The following is a 24,621-nucleotide window of genomic DNA, read 5'->3' on the forward strand; positions in this document are numbered from 1 at the left end:
GCTTGTGAACGTTGCCTTTAAGGCTCAAGAGAGGGAGGGGAGAGAGCTGGAACAGAAGCAGGTGGTGGTGCGGCTGATTCCCGGGCTGCAGCCCCGGGGTAACTGGAGCAGCAGCAGCAGCAGCAGCAGCAAAAGAGGTAGGGGGGGGGAACTGGCGGTGGTGATGCAAGGTCCCCCTGGGGGGAGCTCTGCAGTGCGGGGGGTTCCCAAAGGGTAGAGGTAGCAGCGGTGATGACTGCAGCAGTTGCAATGGGAGGAAGGAAGGAACGAGCTGGCCGGCCGGCCGGCCGGGAGGACGAGGCACTGCGGCGCCGCGGCGAATCGCCTGCTTGGTCCAGGGATAAGTGGCGCATCGCGGGCGTGCGAGGACCCCAGAGGAGCAGGGGGTAAAAGGCCCTGCTGCGACGGGGGGAGGGAAGGAAGAGCTTGGAGCGACGGCTCTTCTCCAGGGGCCCTGCCAGGCTGGGGGTGGGGAGCCGAAAGGGAGCGCTTGCACGAGCGTGCCCGGGGCTGGGGGCTGGAAGAGCCGCCCGCAAGAGCGGCGCGCAGTGCTCTGGCTTGGCCGGTGCGGTGCCCTCCCGCCCCCTCCGGGTCCTGGCCACCGATCACACCGTGTAGGAGGGCTGCCCTTCGGGCGTGGGTGTGTGCGTGCCCCGGCTACTGCTGCCTGATCGTTCTGGGGGCGGGGGGCATTGTGCAGGTGGGTGCAGTGGCAAAGGAAGGGCTTGGGGTTTCCTCTCCGGGGCGTTTTCTAGAGGGGCCCGGTTGGCAGGCAGCAATCCTGGACAGGCGTGGTAGCAGCAGGGCCGTATCTAGAAGGGTGGGCAAACTGAGTCAGCAGTTTGCCCACCCCTCGCATTTATGGGTCTTTGATGTTTTTCCATACTTACCCTTTCACTTTGCACACCAGTATAGGTACTCCCCATAATTGCCCATTCTGAAAAAATAGTCGTCGTCCCCCCCCACCTCTAGAATCCTGACTACAGGCCTGGGCAGCAGGCTGTGATCCTGCGCGTACTTTGCGCGGCATCCTGGTCCACCCAGCTCTCCAGTGTTCCTTGGTGCGCTCTCAGCGCTCCTCTCCTGGTCTAGCTGACGTGGGTTCCCCCTCTCCACTCCGTCCGCAGCCTTGGAGGTGTGTATGTGGGGTGACAACTCCGATCCACTTCAACGACTGAAGGACAGAACTGGACGCTGCTGGTGTTCATGAGCTGTTCCGGGTTCAGGCAAGATGAGTGGGTGGGCGTGATCTCATCAGTGGCCCTTGAGAATATTTTTACTCATGATGCAGCTCTGGTGGTCCACCCCCCTCCCCCAAGCTGTATTGGCTAGAAAGCATCTTGGATTCAGATCTGATACTCTTGCTTCTTATTCTGTATTAACATTCATGTTGCACACAGAGCACTTCAAAGCCTCCACCAGGCTTTGTGGGTAAAAACATTCTTCTAAATTGGTTCTTGTGGCTAGTCTACATATTTGGCAGTAACCTCTTGTTGGTGGCCTTGTTTGTTCTAGAATTCCCATTCCTGGTATTGAGAAACTGATGAAGAAATTTCGGAGTTGCTTCCCCCCCCCTTTATTTCTCAGGCCATGTTTCTGCAGTGTGAAGAACCTCCAGATTGCTTTATAAGTATATGAGCAGACCCTACAGAGGATGTATATATTTTTGAACCACCTCCCCCCCCCAAACACACCCATCACCCTATGCTTCTTTGAAAGCAGAGACAATTAGTCTTGTGTGGTTTGCACCTTTCTTTAAACATAGAGCTGCTCCATGCTTTATGGATCATTTTTGCATGCTTTACACAAGTTGGCATTTTCAACCAGAAGTGTGAGCAGCAGGCATCTATCCCTGAACATACTATGGAGATGCGTTGGGAAGACCAGAATTTTCTGCCATGGGGCCCAGTATGTTTAGGGATGTGTGTGTGCTTTTCATGCTTTATTGTGAGCAGACCAGTCTAACTTGGCTCTTGCAGGGTTAGGGAGAACTGGCTCATTATACGTAGGTGGGACACACAGTGCCTACACAGAAGAATAAGGCATGCAATAATGATGTACTCCCTTTGGTGTACTACCAAGGTGGCTTGGTTTCAGATACATACAGTTCTTGGCCACAACTGGATTCATACTTTCTGGGAAATAAGTGGGATGCTTTTGAGCAGAGATGGATCCGGAAACAGATATGGGTGCGTGGCCTCTGCCCAAAGTGCTGTGCCAGCAGGGAAGGGCACCTGCTGGGATGGGTGCCAGGGGAATGCCCACTGGGTGGGACGCCAGTGCGATCGACTGGAATGGAAGCCCAGGTCTACCCAGCAGGTAGATCTGGGCTCCAAGTCCAGGTGGGAGAGCAGGTCTACCCACCCAGCGAACCTCAACCATGGAGGCCATAAGTTCAACCAGGAGCCCAGGTCTACCCTCCTGGTTGATCTGGGTTCTGGAGTTAAGGTAGTACTCATGCCCCCCCCCCCCAACACAAACACTGGATCTGTTCCTGCTTTTGAGTCAGCTTGATTGAATCAGTCTGTAAATCTGGTTTAATTTGGGGGTTTCCTTTGGGTGTTCTCAGAAAAATATATATGAAATCTAAACTTTGCTTTGGAGAAGACAAAAAAAAGTCTTTTTAATTCTGCTTTTTGTGATACAGGGGACTGGACAATCTGTTCACCGCCTTCCCACTAACCCGCACACTACAGTGTGTCATCAAAAGATTTGACATTTTGCAGATCAAATGTCAGAATGTTACAGTTGTTAGATACCTTGTTGTTACAGTTGTCTAGGCATCTCAGTTCAGCCAGCTGTAGCAGTATCTCTGACAGGTGACTGTCAAGCCTCTGCTTGAAAACCTTCAATGAGAGAGAGCCCACAACTACATGAGCAGGATATTCCAGTGCTAGGCTGCCACCCTGTAAGTAGAGTCTTCTTAATGTCTGTTGTGCATCTGACTCCAGATGACATAGCATACTATAGTTAAATGCTGGAAGAAGTTTCCCAGAGATGCCAGCCAGTTGATAATGGTTGAAACTGCCTTCCTCAGCCCAAAGATAGTCAACTTCTGCATATGATGCTGGTGGGATGGATATGACAGTGATGCTCTTTCTGAGTGGTAACAAAAACTAGGCCTTCAGCCTTAAAGGTGCCAGCATCTTAACCCAGCATGAACATAAGAACATAAAGAGACCCCCACTGGATCACGTCATAGGCCTGATCAGGCTATGATCAGATCAGATCAGGTTTAGTCTAGCTTCCTGTATCTCACAGTGGCCCACTAAATGCCCCATGGAGCACACAAGGCAGCAAGGGACCTGCATCCTGGTGCCCTCCATTGCATCTGGCATTCTGAGGTAGCCTGCTTCTAAAATCTGGAGGTTGCACATACCCCTCATGACTTGTAACCCATGATGGACTTTTCTTCCAGAATTTTTTCCAATCCCCATTTAAGGGCATCTAGGCCAGATGCCATCACCACATCCTGTGGCAAGAAGTTCCACAGACTGAATACATGTTGGGTAAAGAAAGATTTTCTTTTATCTACCCTATCCTAACTCTCTCAACACTCAATTTTGGTGAATTTTTCCTCAGTCTGGTGCGTGAGAGGGAAAAGGGCATCTTTCTAGCCATTCTATCCATTCCCTGCATAGATTTGTATGTCTCAATCATGTCCCCCCTCAGGTGCCTTTTTTCTAGACTTCTAGAAAATCTAGACTAACAGGCATTCTAACAGGATTGCCATTTAAAATGAAGTACTTTATCACAGTTTACTTCCCTCCCCCCAAGGTGTGACTTAAAAATCCTGAAGGGCAGGAAGATATGGCTGCTTGATTTTAGTCTTTAATGAAGCACAATGCTAGAGAGGAGGAGGAGGACAACTAGGGGAAATTTCTGATGCAGCCAAGAAAGCTGATATGTCAAAGAGGATTTGTTATACGTTGCTCACTGTGCTGTGTCGGGAGCATTGAATACAGCTTCATTTTAGCGACGGCAAAAAAAGAGACATTAATCAGATAGGTGTCAAGTAAAGAAATAGGTATTTAAATTATGATGCCATTTAGAAAAAAAGATACTGGCTTCTCTTGCAATTATACCTCCCTAAAACAAAACACTACATTTGGTGTATTCATTTTGAAAAGAATCTTGGTCTGAAAGGTGCCTAAAGTTCTAGTATGTGTTTTTATGTGCTAATATTAGAAGCCCATTGAAAACACTACAATTTATTTCTGCATAATCATGTGCAGAATTGGGTTGTTAGGCTGCACACCTGTGCATGTTTACATGGGAGTAAGTCCTGTTGAATTTGGTGAGTTGCTTCTGAATGTACAAACAATAGGTTCTGGCTGCATGTGATCCTAAGTACATTTACTGGGAAATAATTAATTTCTGCCAAAATCCATTGGATTTATGTTTGGGTAAATGCATAGGGGAGGGGCCAATGCGCAGTGACAGAGCACATGCAGAAGATTTTGGGCTCGATCTCCGACATTCTCTAGTTGTAAAAGTATCCTGGATGCTGGATTAGGAAAGAACCCTGCCTGAGACCTGGTGAACTTCTGTCAGTTCTAGTAGACAAGATGGGCTAGACAGATCAGTGGTCTGATAACTGTGTTTTTCATGTGTTGTGGATCCAAGTCTCACAGATGTATTCATACCCTAATTATAACATCCCATGAACAGGAGTGAAGGGTAAGACATCTGTTATGTATGCTCGCACAATGACTGGGTTGGATAAATTGTTAAAACTAGATTGCTCAAGTAAGCGAGTTGAAGTACATGTTACACACAAATGCTATATAAAACAGCAAAAACGTAAAGAAAAGGGCTGCTGTTTCTACCAAATCTGTTCCAAACCTACTTTTTTGTAGCTGGAAACAATCATCTAGGTTAGAGACCCATGGGCCCATCTAGTCCAGCTTCCTGTATCTCACAGTGGCCCACCAAATGAGCACCCAAGACAACAGACACAACCTGCATCCTAGTGCCCTCCCCTGCAGATGTATACTTCAGTATAATACTATACTTCAGATGTGGATTGGAGATAACATGCAAGCTGTATTTAGTAGTTGTCACTAATCTCTTTTAGATGGTAAGCATTTTAATACTGAGAATCAGCCTCTTCCAAAGCATTTTTTTACCTTGTACCATACAATCGTGCACATATTTAACAAAACTAAACCCAGCTGTTACCACAGCATCAGAATTTCTGACCATCTTGCCTTTGCTAACATTCATTTTAAATGAAACCGACTGGTTTCAAAGCGCATACTTCTCCACGTTTGTTCATAAACATGAGACTTCTGTGCATTTGTTTCTTCACTTGTGTGCCCTCATAATGATGCACACACTTCCCTGCTTCTTTGCCTCTCTACATCTTCCTTCAACTTTCTTTTTCCTCATTAGGAAGGTGTGCTGTTCTGTCTACCTCAGACAAAAGCAGCTTGGCAAACCAGGGAGTAGGTACGCAGATCTAACACCACCATCATGAGCTTGAGCAGTATCTCCAGCCTGCAAAGGAAGAAGCTTGGGGCTGAACATCCACAAAAGAGTTTGGGGATATGGAGGTTAAGTTTTAAGCAGTCATAATATGTGAGACTTCAGAATGTGTGTACTGTATTGAATGTTATGGCAGTTAAGGTTACTTGCAATGACTTTTGGTGCATGAGTCAATATGTGAGCGCCTTAATAGTTCAGATCAGTGGTCTCCAAACTGGAGACAGCTGCATGCTGGAGAATCCTTTCCCAGCATGAACAGAGTTTACCATTCTGCTTTTCTCAGTGCCTCCGATCTCCCCAACCTTCACGTTAGTCAGCTGTGTCTGCCCAGAAATCCAGGCGCAAAACCTGCTGGAGTGATAGAACCTGGAAGCACCTGGCCAGCACAAAGTTTGGGGGCAGTCAGAGGTGTAGAGGAGAGGCTTCCCGGCACTCTTTTCATTCCATGAAAGGATCCCAACAGGTGCTGGATCCAGCCTGCACTCTGGGGTTTGGTTCCCAATGCTTTAGATCAAAGATGCGAGTTTAATTTTAAACAGATAAAATATTAAACTTTCAAGTGCATGAAGTGTTGTCCTTTGTTGGCAGGTATTTATGGGTATATGGGGTGGGGGAAGTAAATTGTGAGGTCTAATAGGAAATGGAAAAGATAAGATTTGTGACCAAAACTTGAAAAAGTATAAGTTTTGTAAACCATTGCAGTCCTTGTCATAACCACAATCCTTATCTTATATCTTTCAAAGATTACTGTTTGTATTCCATAGACCTCGGGTCCACAGTCCACACTTCTTTCAGCAAACTCAGGATAACATTTCAGGCAGCTGCTGAAGTGGGTGTCATGGAAAAGTAAGAATTAGGGCTGTTTCACTTTAAATATAAACTGAGATTTCTTCTCTCTTGACCTGGGGTGATTGAGCCTATAATTGAGAACTTAAAAGCATCTGGGAGGCTAAATGGGAAGGAAGGAGGAGTGAGTTATGTTACTTATAAAATCTCCCCCAGCTAGTATGGAGGAGGCTGAGCTTTCTTGGGTTCTGCTGAGTTTCTTGTTAATTTTTACTTAAGAGTTTATTGGGGAGAAAGGCCTCTTGGATGAAAATTAAATATTTTCTTATTAGTCTTTTAAGTGTTTTATGCTGTTAATGTTTGTATGGCTTCTTGTTGTTCTATACCTTCTTAATACTATGTGCTTTAAGTTATTATCTGGAAATAAATTACCCTTTTGTTATTGATGTTGGAGGATTTTTGGGTTCATTCAGATTTACATTGTTTAGTCTCTGGAAGCTGGAGACCCTTGCAACCACATGGTTGCCTGTTGTAACAGAAGGGGGCAGGCAGTCTGTGTGATAGTGCGCTCTAGTCCATGAAAGCTTATGTGGCTTATAAAACTTGTTTGTGTTCAAAGAGCCTTGCAGGCCAATCCTGTACATGTCTGTTGTTGGCATCCTTCAGTCTCGGAAGACTATGGTATCGCACTCTGAATAGTGTTCTGGAACAGAATGTCCTCTCCAGTGCGCGAAGTCTGGGTAAAGTAGATATGGAGGATAGGCTGTTACCCATGCAGCAAATCCCCCCTCTCCACGTCGCTGAAATGGTCCAATGGAAAGGCAGAAGCCAATACGGTTGGTTCCAGCGACGTCGCAGGAGTTGCCAGAACGTGACTGTGTTCAGCCATGAACTGCCTCAGGGACTCCGGCTCCGGATTTTGCCTGGAGGTTGACTCCTGAAGCCTTTTCCATAACTGGATGTAGCCACAAGGCAGTGGAGGTTTGGGATCAGAGTTTTCCTTCTCTCAGATGAGCTGCCTTGCCAGGCTAAGGAGTCCCATCTACCCGCTGACTGTTTAGTCGCCTCTTAGGACAAGTACAGCCAAACTGAGGGCCTATTCTTATCCCCAGCCCTCAGGGGAAATGTACATGTCTACTCAGAAGTAAATCCTATTGAGTTCAATAGGACGTATTCCTAGGTAAGTGTGTAGGCTTGTGGCTTTGTCTTGTACTATTTATATAGAATCTTAAGAGGAGCTGGTTTTCAGACATGACACTTTTTATTGTGGGGATTTTTAATGACAGGCTTCTCTTCAGTAAGGATTGTCATCAGGCTGGAGATGCCTTTAGCAGAAGCTATTAAAATTAAAGGATGAAGCATTTAACAGTATGGAGACAAACATTATCACCAGCTGAGTGCTCAGCAGATTAAAGTCCCAGCTGTATGGGCCAGTTCAAAAGGTGGCAATCCTAATTTCTGCTGTGAGTAGTCCTTGAAGGACCTCAAGGAGTCTGGTTTAAATTAATTGTGCCTCTCTGAGTGGAGGTACCAATCTGAAAGCTATAAACAGGAAGGGCAGCAAAATCTTGGGTAACTGAAAGTTTCAGCAGACTGATCTTGTAACTGTGGTTTTGTGTAAGACTGCATGAGGTGCGCATATTGATGTTGGGTAATAGAGGTCTGAGATTGGGTTGGGTTCAGGGAAGCTCCCAGCCATGAGCCAGGCCACTTGGTGGCATGTGGAATGAGAAAGGAAACAAACTGGGTGTGCCAAGCATTGTGTGCTTATCTGACATTTCCTCCTATCTACTGCCTACAGCCCTGTCCTCTTATCTCTGACTTGTCCTCTTCTTTCTTCAGTAAAAACTTTTTTCTGGATGCTCTCCTGAGTGCCCTGGGAAAGGGCTACTGTCCTTCTTCCCCCACCTCTTTTTGTAAAGTGGCTGGGTGAGGAGGATGCTAGGAGTGTAGAGGCTCCACCCCAGCCCAGAATCTTCCTGGCCCAACACTTTGTAAGAAGTTCTGGAGGAGGAGCTGGTGGTGGAAGAGTATTATATCAGTGGGTACGTGCAGGTGAAGGGTGAGTGTGCAGATAGGGGCTGATGATATGCAGATTGGCAGGGAGTGGGGGTGGACAGCAAGTCTTGTCAGAGAGCGCAAAACCCATATCTGGAATAATCATCCAATACAAACACTATTACAAATCTGGCCCCTCCCAACCTTGGTGATAAGGGACCAATCACATCAGCATGTACCAGCTGAAGATATTCCTCAGATTTCCTGTCACTTTTCTTGCTGACAGGAAAAACTTTTAACTTTGCAAGTAGCACAGTCCAGAAAAGTCTTACAGGCCTTCACATTTAGTCCTGTTGCTTTTTCAGGCATCTTCTCTAGCACTTTAAAACTTGCGTGCCCAAGCCTTCTGTTCAACAGGTGGACACACTGATCATGAAGTGGTTTGTTCTGAAATGTTGTCTGTGCTGTACTGCTCTCTACTTTGGGCTTCATAACATACAAATTGTTTTGCTTTCTACCCTGTGCACACACTGTTATTTTTCTTAATTTTACATATGCCCCCTGAGAACGCAACCTCATATCCTTCATTGTCTAGAACAGGGGTCTGCAAGCCCTGGCCGGGGGGGGGGGGGTCAGATGAGGCCCAGAGCAAACCACTTCTAGCCTGCGGCCAACCTCTTGTCCCCTGAAAGCCTCTGGCCCACTCAACTGAACGTGACCAGAACTGTGCTCTGATTGTTTCTGGAGGGTGTTCTGAGGGCCAGAGATTAAATGAATGAGCCCATTCATTCATTTGTTCACTTATTAAAGTTCCATCTCTTATTTATTTAAATTTTATATTTAATTTTTCCCCGGCCCTCCACACTACACCAGATATTTGATGCGGCCCTCTGGCCAAAAGGTTTGGAGACCCCTGGTCTAGACAAGACACACTCAGCAAGTTATAGTCTAAATCAGGAACACATAACACTCCATTAAATGATTCGGCAATGCAGGGTATATATACAGACCCTTGTCCTTTCACAGGTGAACAATTGCCATTTTCCAGACTCGCATGCTCTCGGGCAGCTGGTGCCAGAGTGGAAAATAGCTCTGGATTATTTACAATGTGTTCACTGGCACCACTGTCCAACAACCACATGTCTCTTGTATTCTCCCCCCCCCCCCCCGCTGCTTTTACCAGAGATTTGGGTGCTGCCCCTCCTCAGCCAGTTCGCATCTCTCCTTCCTGCAGCTTTCGTTTTCCTTGCTGGGCAGTTCTTTTGGAGGCATTTGGTTGAACCACATCTGTAACAGCATCTCACAATGTAGACTTTCTCTGTCTCTTCTCCACCACTTGGGAATGCAGCTCCCTTCTGCCTAGGCCAGTGGTTCTCAAACTTCTCCAGCTCGTGCCTCCCCTGATCCTTATAGCCATTGGCCATGGCTCCCCATTACAGCACCTCACCTCAGTTACCCCCAAAATGGGGATGAAGGTGTTATAATTAGACACTAGAAACAAGGCTGCCTGCACTCTGAAGTTGCAATCCTAACCACACTTACCTGAGAGTAAGCCCCATTGAACAAAATAGGACTTACTTCTGAGTAGACCTAGCTAGGATTGTGCCTTTTGTCTTACAATAGCAGCCAACAGAGGAACCCCCCCCCCCCAGGCAGGAGGAAAAAGGGGAATGGCTAAAAAGGAATGGGGATTTTTATTTTTAATCAATTTTTGGAGACAAAGCCATCAAGAGTGGCTTTTTTTCTTTTTTGAAGGGGAGGGGAAGAGAAAGGTGAAGTTAAGTTGTGTTAAGCTGACACAGACCCCAAGCCTATGTAGGTCTACTCAGAAGTAAGCCCCATTTGAGTCAATAGGGCTTACTCCCAGGAAAGTGTGTAAAGGATTGCAGCCACACCCAGCAAGATTACAACTCACCCTGAACTAGATGGGGACTGCTCACACACACACACCCAACATGCAGATGCCACCCCTGTTCCCCCAGGCAAGACAGAGGGATGCAGGCTGGGGCAGTTGGACACCCCCCCCCCACTAGGAGCAGGCTGGCTCCTTCCTTCCCAAGCAGCCTTGACCAATCCCAGGATGCCCAGGGCAAAGGGCACACTGGGAAATGTAGTCCTTGGGGCGAGGTTGCACATGGAGAGAGAGCTCCATGATGAGATGTGGCACCTCTGCCTGCCCGCCCGCCCAGCCAGCCTTCTCTCCCACCTCCCCCCAGCATGTCTCACAGCCCTCCCAGCCTCACACTGCCCCACCCACCTTGTTCACAGCTGCAGAAAAGCAGCAAGGCAGCATGTGCAGCTGAGCAGAGCAGCCTCTCTCCCCAAGATACCTGGTGACTAGCCACGCCTCACTAGGGAGGCGGGATGCACAGATTGAATATCTCAGGCCTAGGCAATAAATCACTTTCATTTCTTCCTTGAGCAGGGGACCTTTCAGCCCTTTTCTGCTCTTCCTCCAGTAGTTTCCCAGTCAAATAACTCATAGTCAGCTCCTGCTCTGGCATAGATTCAAGGCCTGTAACACATCCCACGACTCATCCAGGGAACTGAGCACAACATAAACCTTGTGAGCTTCAGAAAAGTCCATTCCCTGTTCTTCTTGGCCAGATGCAAGGGAGGGCACCAGGATGAGGTCTCTTGTTATCTGGTGTGCTCCCTGGGGCATTTGGTGGGCCGCTGTGAGATACAGGAAGCTGGACTAGATGGGCCTATGGCCTGATCCAGTGGGGCTGTTCTTATGTTTTTGTTAAAAAAAGTTTCTCATTAACTGGAGATGATCAGACAGCTTATCTCCAGGTTTTCTGTAAAGTTTGCATGTGAGAGAATCTTTACAGCTTGCTGTTTCACTCACATAAATCTGTCTTAAAGCAACCCAACACCTTGCAGCAGACCTCAGCCCATGCACATGGATCAACTGGCTATCTTCTAGGCACAAAATTATGCTGGCTAATGCCTTTCATTTAGTCTCGGCGCCTCTTCATCTGGGGCTGCTGGAGGCTCAGCGCCTCTTCATCTGGGGCTGCTGGAGGGTTACTCACAATTGTCCAGAGATCCTCTTTTCTGAGCTACATCTCCATTTTCATGCTCCATGAAAGATAATTTGTCTCATTGAGCCGGGTGAGAGGGAATCCTCCACCCACTGCCATGGTAGACTGCACTCTGCTGCTTCAGCCTTCCAGCTGTCCTTTACGCCTCCTGGGCACAAAGGAAGATGCTCACCTCCTCACTGGACTGTCAGCAGGACCTGGAAAGTTTGCCAGCTCTGGGCCCATAACCTGTCAGAGTGTGCAGATTAGAAAGAGATGCCAGCACTCCAGTTCACTGGTCCTCGCAGTTGAAATAAATGCAGACTCAGTAGCTCCCATTACCAAGTCTATTTACATATATATACACAGCAGCAAAAAATCCATTGCAGTCTCTTAGTAGTTCCTTCCAAAATCTTACAGACAGAAGGAGGAAGAAAACAGCCCCAGAAGCTAGCTCCTGGTCCTCCACCTTTATATTTCATTTAGCCAATCAGATTTTACATTACAGCAACCCAGTGAGTATTGTGTCCAGTTCTGGTCGCTGCATCTCAAAAAAGACATAGTGGAAATGGAAAAGGTGCAAAAGAGAGCGACTAAGATGATTATGGGGCTGGGGCACCTTCCTTATGAGGAAAGGCCGTGGCGTTTGGGCCTCTTCAGCCTAGAAAAGAGGCACCTGAGGGGGGGCATGATTGAACCATACAAAATTATGCAGGGGATGGACAGAGTGGATAGGGAGATGCTCTTTACCCTCTCACATAACACCAGAACCAGGGGACATCCACTAAAATTGAGTGTTGGGTGGGTTAGGACAGACAAAAGAAAATATTTCTTTACTCAGCGCGTGGTCGGTCTGTGGAACTCCTTGCCGCAGGATGTGGTGCTGGCGTCTAGCCTAGACGCCTTTAAAAGGGAATTGGACAAGTTTCTGGAGGAACAATCCATTATGGGTTACAAGCCATGATGTGTATGTGCAACCTCCTGATTTTTAGAAATGGGCTATGTATCAGAATGCCAATGCAAGGGAGGGCACCGGGTTGCAGGTCTCTTGTTATCTGGTGTGCTTCCTGGGGCATTTGGTGGGCCGCTGTGAGATACAGGAAGCTGTGGCCTGATCCAGTGGGGCTGTTCTTATGTTCTTATGTAATGTAACAGCTTTTGATGACTCCGCATGACTTTGCACTTTCAGCTTAATTACAGGCACCTGGTTGGATTGATCTGTAGTGCACTTTGTCCTGTTCTGTTCAGGCTTGTAAATTTATATCCTGACAAGTCTGCTGTTTTAGGTAGTAGCTTAGTTTGGTTCATCCCCTGGGTGGTTTAACAGTATTTAAATGACATTAAGATAGAATGAGCCATAAATGATCTCAGCTCTGATCCAGAAATCAGTTGCAGTTAATCCAAATAGAGAAGACAAGACATTTTCTGGAGCAGGTGATTTCAGAAATGCAGTCTCAGCAACTGGAAAAATTGTTGATAATGTTCTAATCTGTTAAACTGATAGTAAAAATAAATTAGATTTTCTACAGTTAGTGGAAAAGGAATATACTGTGGAAAATAGCTATACTGTGTACAGGTACAAAACGGTGTACTTTAGTTTGGATGTGATAAGAGGGTCTCAAGGGTGTTTGACAAGATGAGATATTATAGGTGGGCAACTGAAAATTCCAACTGAAACAATAGGGTTGTTTCTGCCAGCTTGTTTCCTGGCAAAGTTCTGTGCCTGCAACAGCCACCTGGTGGACTGAAATTCATTTGATTCTGACCCCACACATGTTGAATTCCAATCCTGGAACTGCAGAGACTTCTTTAGATCTGCTTGAGGCTTTAGATTTCTTCATACCTGAAACGTGTGGTGTGTGTGATGTGTGTGAGAAAAGGAGACCTGTTCCCCCTCACTTGTTTTAAAAACTGAAGTGGAATCTGAAGGCACAATAACTAACTGATGGCAAAACTGCCACATCACTTGGAGCTTTTGCAAACCAACACGAGGAATCCAGTCAATGAGCTGTGGAACTTGGGCCCCACTGTGTCTGAGGGCTAACAGCTCGCAGAAGGAGCCGTGACCCCAAGTACCCAAATCTTTTTTGCAACTTGGTCTTCATGACTCTGAATCGGTCTCCACAGCCCTGCTCAGTTGGAGTTATGGAAGTTTTTTGTACCAACACAACCCTGATAGATTATAACTCTTCCATTTTTGCTTTCCAGGCATTTGTTAAAAAAAACCGAGTCTCTATCGGAGAAAAAAAGGTGTAAGCCTATGTAAGAAAATTGGTTTAAGAATGTAAATTAACGTAAGAATTTCCTTAACGTAAACGGCCACCCCACCTCCAACATGCCCCTCCCTGTCCCTCCTGTAGAGTTTATAGCCTGGGATTGCGGTATCCCACTGATTCTCCGCATTCCACCAGGTTTCCGTTATGCCCACTATGTCAATGTTTTCCCTTGTCACCAGACATTCCAGTTCTCCCATCTTTGCTCGGAGACTTTGGGCATTTGCATAAAAGCATTTGTACATGGAATGCCCCAGGATGGGCTGCTTATTAGCTCCTTTATCCCTGAATCCTCTCATTGTGCCAAACTGTCTATCACATCCCATTACGCTACCATTCCCAATTTCTTCTCCTACTTTGCCTTTACCTTGTTGTTCTCTGACCTCCCCATCCTCATCCTATAGGGATGAGGAGTCCCGAACCAGATGCCCCTCGGCTCCTGTCGGCCTTTCCCCAGGGATCAGTTTAAAAGCTGCTCTGCCACCTTTTTAATGTTATGCGCCAGTAGTCTGGTTCCATTCTGGTTCAATTGAAGCCCGTCCCTCTTGTACAGGCCCTGCTTGTCCCAAAACGTTTCCCAGTGCCTAATGAATCCAAACTCCTCCTCCCTACACCACCGTCTTATCCATGCATTGAGACCCCTGATCTCCGCCTGTCTAGCTGGTCCTGCACGTGGAACAGGTAGCACTTCAGAGAATGCTACCTTTAAGGTCCTGGCTTTCAGCTTCCTACCTAATAGCCTAAATTTGGCCTCCAGGACCTCCCGGCTACACTTGCCCACACCGTTGGTGCCGACATGCACCACAACTGCAACCTCCTCCCCAGCGCTATCTACCAGCCTGTCTAGATGAGAAGTGATGTCTGCAACCTTTGCACTAGGCAGGCAAGTTGCCATGCGGTCCTCACATCCATCGCAAACCCCCCTTTCTATGTTTCTAATAATCGAATCCCCCACTACAAGAAGCCCTTGACCTGCCTCCTGCCGAGGAGTATCCTGAGTGTGTTTGGATATGGGCCCGTCCCCTGGAGAAGGGGTCCCCCCAGGGGATTGTTTCCCTTCTCTCCAGGATGACGTCCTCTAGCCCCGAGACTTCCTACCCGGGCAGCTGAGGAGCTGCACGCCAAGGGTTTCTAACCCTTGTGATAGCCAAATTGATTTCCTTCCAACCATACCCTGAGACTCTAGCTCTACTGATGTGGCCTTCAGTGTTCAATTAGTTGTCAACTGCTGATTTATATCCTTGGGAATTTTAAAATTAACCCAGTGGTTCGCAAATTGTGGTCAGGGACTCAACAGTGGGCAGTGACCCAGTTTTGGGTGGGTCACAAAACTGACAGAGCAGATTAGGCTGTCTGCATCAAGGGTTAAACAAACTGCTACTTTGGGGGCGAGGGAAGCACTGCTGCCCAATTACCATTATAGCCATACCTCTTGTCATTTATAAATCAGGCACCAGCTTCTAGGGCCTCTAAAGAGTTTGTGAACCCACTGAATTAACTTCAGCTAAATATGGAACATTAGCATAAGCTTCTGCTTGTATGAATACTTCTGGTAAATAGTTTTCCTTAGCTCTGATGGGTCTCCCTGACCCTGTATGCATTTTTTTTTTTTGCAGCAAGCTGCCTTCTCTTAGATGCTGATCTGAGAACTCAAAGCAGTAACATTCGAGTTCTTGCAACTGGCAAAATTTTAGTCCGGAATTGACCCCTTGCCTCCACATTCCTGGATGCTCCCATTTATCTTTGCTGAACATCCCTGGAAAGGTTTTACTGTGTAGATGATGTAATGCATCCTGAGATGTGAGTGAGATTCTGCTGACACTGGCGAAACTAGTTGTGTGCTGGTTGGCTGCGGCTGTAGAATTCTTTGCTGTTCCTCTCTTTTCATAGGTTGAAGCAAAATGTGTTAGAAGGAGAGGAAGGGAAATTTTTCTTTAAAGATAGAAGCTTTCTGGGACATTGGAGAACCAGCAGTTCAGACTGTCATCTCAAGATAGCTGTCATTTCTTCTGCTATTATAAGAAAAATTATGCAAGATCACATCCAGGACCCATCTAACCCAACATCTAGTTTCCTGCTATCAGGACTAGGAGCCATTGATTGACCTGCCATCCATAGATCTGTCCACTCCCCTTTTAAAGCCATCCAAGTTAGTGGCCATCACTATGTTTTGTGGCAATGAATTTCATAGACCAATTATGTGGCACGTGAAGAATCATGTGGTGTGTTTGCCTATCCTAAATCAGAGTTCTTCAGACTTTTTTCCCCATGATCCAGTGTAATTGCAATGATGTTGTAAGTAGATGGTGTGGCCTGCTGCACAATCACAGCTGAGTAGTGGCCGGGGAAGACAGAGGCAGATATCTGTTCAGAATAATAATAATAATAATAATAATAACAACAGGTATTTATATACCGCCTTTCTTGGTCTTTATTCAAGACTTTATTCAAGGCGGTTTACATAGGCAGGCTTTATTTAAATCCCTTATTAAATAGGGGTTTTTACAATTTCGAAGAAGGTTCTTTCTTTCAAGAACCACTACATTCAAGGTGTTTCATTCCGATCTGGCTTCACATTCTGGCCTCCATCCTCCCACGCTCAGAGCAGATGGAATAGCTCGGCTTCAGCTTGTCAGCTGCTTCAAGGTCGCACGGTGCCGCTGGCCTCGAACTGGCGACCTTGTGGATGTTATCTTCAGGCAGACGGAGGCTCTACCCTCTAGACCAGACCTCCTGCCCCCCTCTAGACCAGACCTCCTGCCCAGTGTGCTGGGTGGCATGGAGAGGTAGAACAAAACAAAAGAGCAGCAGATGAAGGCAAGATGGGCTTCAAAGAAAAACATGAAGGAGCTGAGTGGCTTTATTTTGATCTTGTGACCTTGTATTGGGTCATGACCTGTACTTTGAAGAATACTGTCCTAAATCTCCCACCAGTCGGTTTCATTGGATAGTCCCTGGTTCTGGTATTGCTTCCACTCCACACCATGCAAGATTTATAAGTCTCAATCACATCATCCCTTCATTACAATTTTTCTAAGCTGAAAAGCCCCAATTATAGTAGCCTTTTCCTCTAAAGAAGTTGCTCCAGCACTCTGGTCATGCTAATTGCCCTGGATTGCATCTTTTCCAGCTCTACAATATTCTTCTTGAGGAGTATTGATCAGAACTGTACATAGTATTTCAGATGTAGCCTTGCTAAAGATTGGTATATAATAGCAGTTTTATTCTCTTTCCAAATAACCTCCAGCATGGAATTTGCCCTCTTCATTGCATTTGCACATTGAATCGGTTGTACTCAATGAAAATGCCAGATCTATCTCTTCCCCACCCCTGGTTCCTCTGCTTCCTGCCCAGAAATGCCTCAGGTTCTTCTACTGCCTCCCCCTTCCTGTCCACAGCCTGCCCCTGTTGCTGACCTACCATGCCTAGGGTTCCAGGGAGGCCACTGCTACACAGCCAGAACTGCTCACGTTTTTTGGCAATGGCCTGGTCACATAATATATAGCGTAGCATTTTGCAAAGCCATAGGTTGGATTGTGCTGCTGGAACACCAGTTCATAGGATTGGCATTCATAGGATCATAGGTTTGGGCTGTTAGTTTTGTTTGCATTTCCTTTGGTCATGTTGTCTTTTGTTGTCAAAGCTCAATTTGTTTACCCTTGGATGCTGCTATTAATAAAAAGTGACCTATATTCTTTGTTGAAACATAAAAAAATGGCTTATCACTACAACTGTGGATGTCCTGTTTATTTCTGCATGGGAGGATGTATTTAATATTAGTTTCTATGGCTTGCATCCAAAGATCTTCTTGTACAAATGGAAGGCAATTCCATTCACACAAGAGGGGGAGGATTTTTGCCAATCTCCCCTTAATTCTGCAGCCCTCTGTGCTGCATATAGAACTAGTGGAAAGGGGGCTCCCCTGGATTTTTCCCTCCCTGGAGTGGAATTTTGGTAGGCACAGATGGCTGCTGTAATGGGGAAGTTTACCTCCATTAGTTTCATTCCATGAGTGTTCCTCGGAATACAACCCAAGATTTGTTTTCCACTGCAGTGAATGAGGTAGAAATGGTTCATATCAAGCTTGGCTTTATGTAGCTTTAAGGCTGGTAGTGATGACCAGTGCACAGAACTGCAGTTTTATCTGAACTGAAGCACTGGCTTTTCCTGGATAGAGAATGGAGAGGATTATGACACTTACTCAAGTGATCACGTAACTCTTAATTTACATTGTGTCTTTTACAGAATCATGTTAATTTCCCAGGTTGCATTTTGACTACTTTGGCTCACATAGAAAACTGAGACAAAGCAAAGAATGAGTCCAGGAATGTGTTGCAATTTAAAGCTTGCAAAAGCTCTAGTCCATGGGTGCCAGATCATAAAGCCCATGGGAGCTCCTTATCAGATCATTATCTGCTTAGCAGATAAGCTCTGAAGTAATGTACCTACTCTTATCTTTCTGTTGTTTTTTTACAGCTGGACAGAAACCAGGTGATGTGTGCAAATCACTGATAGAAATGATGCTTGGTAGCTTGACATGAGCCAGATTACTGATAGAAGTGATGCTGGCATATGTGCTATGCCAGGGATGTCAACTCATTTAATACAGAGGGCTAAATAGCATTCATGATGCCTGCAGAGGGCCAGAAATGATGTCATTAAGCAAGGCCAGAAATAAGCACTTTTTTCTTTTTTCTCGCTTGGGAACTCATTCGCTGCAAGTGACAAAAGAGAAAATACAGAAATCTTGATCGTATTTTCAAGATATGGGAGAGCCTGATTATCATGTGACCCACCCTTTTAGTATTGTCACTTCAGCACAGCTCAGCAGCTGAGAGCAGCTGATGGTGGTACTTGGAGAGCCCAAGTGCTGGATAAAGAGCTTCCGCTGGCGGTATATTTGACACCCCTGTGCTATGTAGGTAGAAGTGTGCTTCTGTTTGTACCGTTTCCCATGATATTCTTTTGAAGATGGGGCAAAGACCCCTGCAGCTGTGTACCTAAGCCATCTGAAACCCAAAGTCGCAGAAAATTTTGGTGCCCCCCCACGACGGAATAAAATTTAATTAAGAAATTAATAAACATTATTAATTGGCAATGTTATTAATTGGCTTAGTTTTTGTTGCCACATCATAGGCCTGCAGGTTCAGACTCTGCTGTTTCGATTCACTGTCAGCCTCTACTGAATGTGCATGATCCTTTTTCTGATGTGTTCTGGTTTGTGACAAAATAACTGGGCTGGATGGGTGGAATTTATTTCTACATCTGCCTGCTAGAGCACCTATTTTCAAGAGATGTGACCCACTCTCCTCTTCAGGGCAACCCACATTGTGGGCAAGCACGCAATGAAGGCGTAGTAATACTGCAGATAGCTATGTGAAACGCACAAGAGCCGAACATTCAGAACGTTCAGCCCTCGTATTATCACCATGTTTAACCCATTTCTGCCCAGCCCACAGGTATACACACTTGATCCCTGCTGAGTATATGAACAGTGGGCAGAAAGAACTTAAATGGAAGCGTGCTGGCATTCTGTCTAAACTCCCCCCCCCCCCCCAAAAAAAAATCCAGTAGGGGTTATTTAATTTGGGTATGTTAACACCACGGTACCAAATAAAATCACACCCCGATGCTGCTACTAGTGCTGGGAAGAAAACCTCCCTCCCATAGGTCCTTTCAGGGTGCAGTTTTAAAGTGTAGCTGGACTTGCAGTGTATTAGGATTAAAACGAAAATAAAGATGAACACAATTTAAAGGAGTAGCATCAGTACCTCTTTCAACCCAGTCAGACACTGGGGGAAAGCCTCTGCCTGCCCCCCCCCCCACTTTGCTGTAGAAGTTCAGTCTTTCCCTCAACCACTCACTAACCAACATTTGCTGCTTAGAAAAAAAAAACCATGCACATATCTATCTATTGGAAAGGTGCTCTTGAAAAAAAGAGGCTGACGTAAACACGCAACCTGCAGTCCTATCAAAAAGTGAAGGCTCTCAGGCAGGGTGAAAACTTCATCTCCCAAGACTCTCTGCATATGGTGAAGGAGTGGGCATTTAACAGCCTTCTTGTGTCTTAGTGTGAGGCCTCCCTGTGGGGAGAGGGGAGGGCCCGCCTGGCCTTTCCGAGGGGGACCCCCTTGTGGAGGCCTCAGAATGGTTCACCAGAAGAAGGGGGGGTTGTGTCACTCGGTTCCCCCTCTTTGGGTTGGCAGCATTTGCCAGTCAGGAGCAGGGGCTGCTAGCAGCAGATCCTCCTGCCTGCTCTTCTGACTCCCAGCTGCCTTGTCATCCCTGGCCTCCAGGTTTATGTAGGGCAGACCCCTCCCCTTCCCTCACAGGGATGGGACAAAAAGGGCCTGTCTCTGGTACTGCCCTCCCCTGGGATTACCAGCACTCCTCTCCTTGCTCTCTCTGTTTCCCTCCCACCTCCTCTCATCTGGAGTTGCCAGGGTTGTTCCTTAGAGGGCTGGGAAGGCTGCTGCCTCTGTTCTGGTCTCTGCTGCTGCCGCCTCTGCCTTTGGGGGTTGGGCTGGCCCTGCCCACCTGGGTCCTGTAGCTCTGCAGATGACGTCAGGAGGTCCGTTTGTGGGCACCCGACATCATAGCCAGGTGCCCTGCCCGGCAAGGCAGGTCCTGGCTGGCTGGGCAAGGGAGGGCTCCCCTTTTCCCCAAAGACGGGGGAGGGGCGACTGCCCAGCATCCGAATGGCCTGTGTCCTGTCTCCCCCCTCCCTCCTCCAAGGCAGAGGGAGAAGCGGGGGGTTCAGCGCACTGTGTTCCTCAGCTGCGCTTTGCTGCCTACAGGAGTGCCCAGGCAGCTTCCTATGTTCCACCGGCTTCCTCCCTGATCCTCTGGCCCAGAAGCCTTCTCCCTGGTAAGTTGGGGGACTTGTGGGAGGAGGGGAACCCCGACACACAGCCTTCCTTTGGAGAGAAACAGGCTGGAACTAGAGTGGTGGCCAGTTGGATTTCAGGGGGTGGGAGAAACGCAGTATCGAAACTAACGGGAAGAGCCTTATATAGCCATGGTGCAGACAGTAGATACTGAAAGTCAGGGAGGAGAGGTCATCTCAGTCAAAACACGGAAGCAGTTAGCATCCCCTGCAGCGATGTCGCTAGGGGAGTGTGGGGGGTACGGGCCACACCGGGTGACACACCGGTGGGGTGACGCGCCCTGGGGGGGGTGACGAGCTGAAACTGCGGCTTTAGGAGATACCCTGTCATGCCATACACCATTGGATGAGAAACGTCCAATGGAATGCAATGCAAAAAACCAGAATTGAAATAACTCATTTCCTTCAAAGGTTATGGCCAAAAAACCGGAAAGGAAAAATGCATGGAGCCCTATGGAAAGTGAGCCGTATTCGTTTATTCATGAGTAGGCGAACTTGCCATAATCCGTCAGAAAGGGCAGACTGAGAGGAATCAAACGACACCAGAATGGTCCTGATCCAATGAATGCAGCCCCCAAAAACACCGGAGAAGGAGGTCCTTTCCTCCCTCCCAGCTGCATTGAGCCCTATGGAAAGCGAAGCAGCCTCACGGTCGTGTTTACTTGCGAGTAGGCAGATGTGCCTTGGCTTGTGTTCAGATCAGGCAAAGGGGAATGTGAGAGCACCAGAATGGTCCTGATCCGATGGAGCTGGAGCGCAACAAATGCTCCAGAAGGCAGCCCCCCCCCCGCACAAAAAAGGACAAAAAAGAGGCTTGAACTGGTAAGGGGAATGTTTTCTATTTTGCACTTGCAAAACCAGGTGGGACTTTGTATTGATATGCCTTAAATAGAAGAACTTTAAACTGGGCACTGGGGAGGGCTGGAAATCTCATTGATTCTTTTTGGGGGGTTGTTATTGCAGGCAGACTACAGAGTAAGCTCCATTGACCACTGTGGGACTTACTTCTGAGTAGACATGCATAGGCTTGAGCTCACATGCTGCAATTCTACGCACACTTTCCTGAGAGTAAGCCCCATTGACCACTATGGGACTTACTTCAGAGTAGATTCAGTTGGTGGAACAGGACTGGCTCCCCCTTACTTAATTATTTTATTTTATTTTAATTATTTATAATTATTTATTTTAATTTGCTTGATGATGTCACTTCTGGCCATGACATCACTTCCAATAGGTCCTGGACAGATTGTCATTCTAAAAAATGTGTCCCGGTGCTAAAAGTTTGAGAACTGCTGCAATAAATTGTTAGTAAGTTGTCACGGTGTGTGTGTGTGTGTGTGTGTGTGAGTGACTCTAAAAGTTTTCAAAATCACTAAAATCAGAATTTGGAGGAATAATACCATCATGTTATATATCAGTCAATGCGTAATTTCATGCAGAATGCAATGAAACAAACCACGTTGAAGTATCTGTGTTCTAACAAAAAGGAAAGCCAAAAAACCAGCGGGGGCGGAGCAATGGTACATCACCACGCCCACCACCTGGGGCGTTGCCCCACCCACTGCATGGGGTGACGCGCAGGCCTCCCACACGGGGTGACACGAATCCAAGTGATGCCACTGATCCCCAGTCCAAGCACAGTTGAGAAATACGGGCAGGCAAACTACTCCTTTCGGAGGCTGTTGAATTTCTTGCTCTTTTAGCGCTGTGTTGTGGCATGAAGACTGATATTGTGATATAATTAACGCCAAGGGTAGTGAACTCAAAAGTGTCAAAGGTCTGCAAACTATCATATATGAAAAGCTGAGCTAAACGGAACTGAACTTGTGCCTTTTGGAGGAAGGTAAGAGAGTTTGTATCAGGTTAAACTTAAAAGTCTTGAGACTGAGCTTGTTTTATTTAGCTTTTCTTTGGAACGGGTTTTGCTTCAGATACCAGTCTCACAAATGAGACTTGGTGAATATTTGCCTAAACCTGTACTTAACTTAAGGTTACACTTACAAGGAGTGGGCATTTGTAGGGGCAAACCTGTGGGTGGGGAAAATATATTCCTACTATTGCTGATTCTTCCCTGCAAATGCCCCCCATGGGGTTTATTTTGAGCCTAACTGGGGGAAGCTTGGTTTAATGCCATCTGGAGGGCATTTGCAAAGAATGGTTAGTGGGTCCAGGAGCACGGTTTTTAGTTCTGAACAATATCTACTATACACTAGAACAGTGGTTCCAAAATCTTTTAGCATTGGCACCCACTTTTAAAAGTGACACTATCAGAACTCACCTAGCTGTACAAGACTTTTTTTTGAAAAAAGTTTCACCTTATCAGCTGCTCAGGTCTCTGTTTTTATCCTTTTTACTATGGTGGTAGGGGGGACAGCCTTCTGGAGAGTTTGTTGAGCTTGAAGTTTATCAGATCAGACATTCTGGTGGCCTTGCATTCCCCTTCACCTGACCTTTGATTAGAGCAGAGCCACATTTGTTTACTCATGAGTAAATGTGTACATGCTACTCCATTTCAGTTTCCAGAGGGCTCAATACATTTTCCTTTTTAGCCGGGGGGGGGGGGAATTTCCGTCTCAAGTGTTTTTGGGGGCCTGCGTTCATCAGATTGGGACCATTCTAGTGGCCTTGCATTCCTCTTGGCCTGCCCTTCAAAGTGGATTGAAGCATGTTTGCCTGCTCATGAGTAAGTGCACATGTGCGGCTCAGTACATTTTCCTAATTGGCTGTCAGCGTGTCAGTTTCAGTTTCACACCTGACTTATGCGATCCACTGGTGGGTTGCGACCCACGTTTTGAGAGAAACTGCACTAGAATGTATTGGCTCGTAACTTTTGGCTTTGTCACTATTCCAGTGATTACATTTAGCCCATTGTTTACCTCCTGCAGGTGAGGCATTACTGTGAAGAAGGCGAGATGGACCTTGATGTGCTAAACATGTTTGTAATTGCGGGGGGCACCCTTGCCATCCCCATTCTGGCATTCGTAGCATCCTTTCTCCTGTGGCCTTCAGCACTCATCAGAATATATTACTGGTAAGTTTATAAGCATATTATGAACGGCAGGTGTGTGTCATGGGGGCTGAGTTTAATTTTTCCATCTCTGGAATGAACGATTCACCATTTTTACTAATTTCAAAGGGGGCTGATCCTGCTTCTCTGGGGCCTCCTCCTTCACATTGCAGCTCCTTTGGAGTTCTGTCCAATGTAGCATGCCTAGTTTATGTATAGAGTTAAATTTGGGCAATTTTTTTTGTCCATTTACATAAAAAGAAAGAACCATTTAGAACTATGTGAGTGGTGGATTCTGCTCACTGTATTGGGAACACTTTGAGGGTGATCTGTAGTCAAGTTGTATGTACTGATTTTTATACCTTCACTTAAAGCAGCTCCTATGGTATTCCCTTGCCTTCCCTACAGTGTAATGTGTGATGCATGAACTAACCTGCGAACACAGTTGCAATCTGGCACTCCCCAAAGGTGGAAGGGTTGCATAAATTGTTTGTGCATATGTGCAGGTTGGTGGAAGCGAGCAAGCTTTCATCTCATTTACAGTGAATTCAGAGGAACTGCTTTCAGTGAGTGCATGAGTTGTTAAGTGCTCTGTGTGTATAATGGGTAATAGATTAAAACCTCTAACTGGTCAATGAATCTCCCCTGTAAAATGGTTATTACAGTACTTGTAATGGTCTGTTAATATAATGCTGCTAAGAGAATTCTGCCTTATCTTTTCAAGAAGGCTTGTGTTTGTTGCCAGTTGCTAGGCATTATTGTATTTCCCTGGTTACTTTGCCTGCTTAGGAAGATTCACTCCACCCCCTTCCAGTGAACAAATGTAAGTGACTTGTTTCTGTGTCTGGGGACAAATTGCTTTCCAGACAGAGTCATCAGCCAGAAAAGGGGGAGAAAAAAACTATTCTAAACCTCTCACCTTGATGATAATTGTTGCAGTAGGGCTGGAATGTGCATCTCTAGTTAGCAAGAGGAGAGCTGCGGAGAGCATTTGTTCAGGAAAGGAAAGCAGGGATGGGAATAAGACTCACTGGAGTCTGCTACAAGCCAGTTAACAGCAGCCTTGCAAGACGATGTGGCAGGGAAGGGTGGCAATGTTCTCCTTTTCCAAACTGTGTTCCCTGTGTGGTGATTTGGCAGTCCTGCTGTGTTGCATGG

General features: G+C 46.5%; 1 protein-coding gene across 4 annotated transcripts in view; it reads left to right on the forward strand.

Annotated features, from left to right (window-relative positions):
• The first annotated feature begins 48 nt into the window (after positions 1-48).
• The window catches only part of LOC136641451 (monoacylglycerol lipase ABHD6-like), a 40,227-nt gene continuing 15,654 nt past the window's right edge, over positions 49-24,621 (forward strand). For 3 of the 4 annotated variants that reach the window (XM_066617247.1, XM_066617249.1, XM_066617251.1), the window contains exons 1-2: positions 49-137; positions 23,342-23,487. In XM_066617247.1, coding sequence (XP_066473344.1) covers positions 23,369-23,487 — 119 coding nt within the window. In that variant the 5' untranslated portion in view covers positions 49-137; positions 23,342-23,368. Of the gene's footprint in view, positions 138-254; positions 387-23,341; positions 23,488-24,621 lie in introns of those variants that run through there. The other variant, XM_066617248.1, reaches the window with a different exon arrangement.

The sequence above is a fragment of the Tiliqua scincoides genome, chromosome 2 (genome assembly GCF_035046505.1).
Source record: "Tiliqua scincoides isolate rTilSci1 chromosome 2, rTilSci1.hap2, whole genome shotgun sequence".
Lineage (NCBI taxonomy): Eukaryota > Metazoa > Chordata > Lepidosauria > Squamata > Scincidae > Tiliqua > Tiliqua scincoides.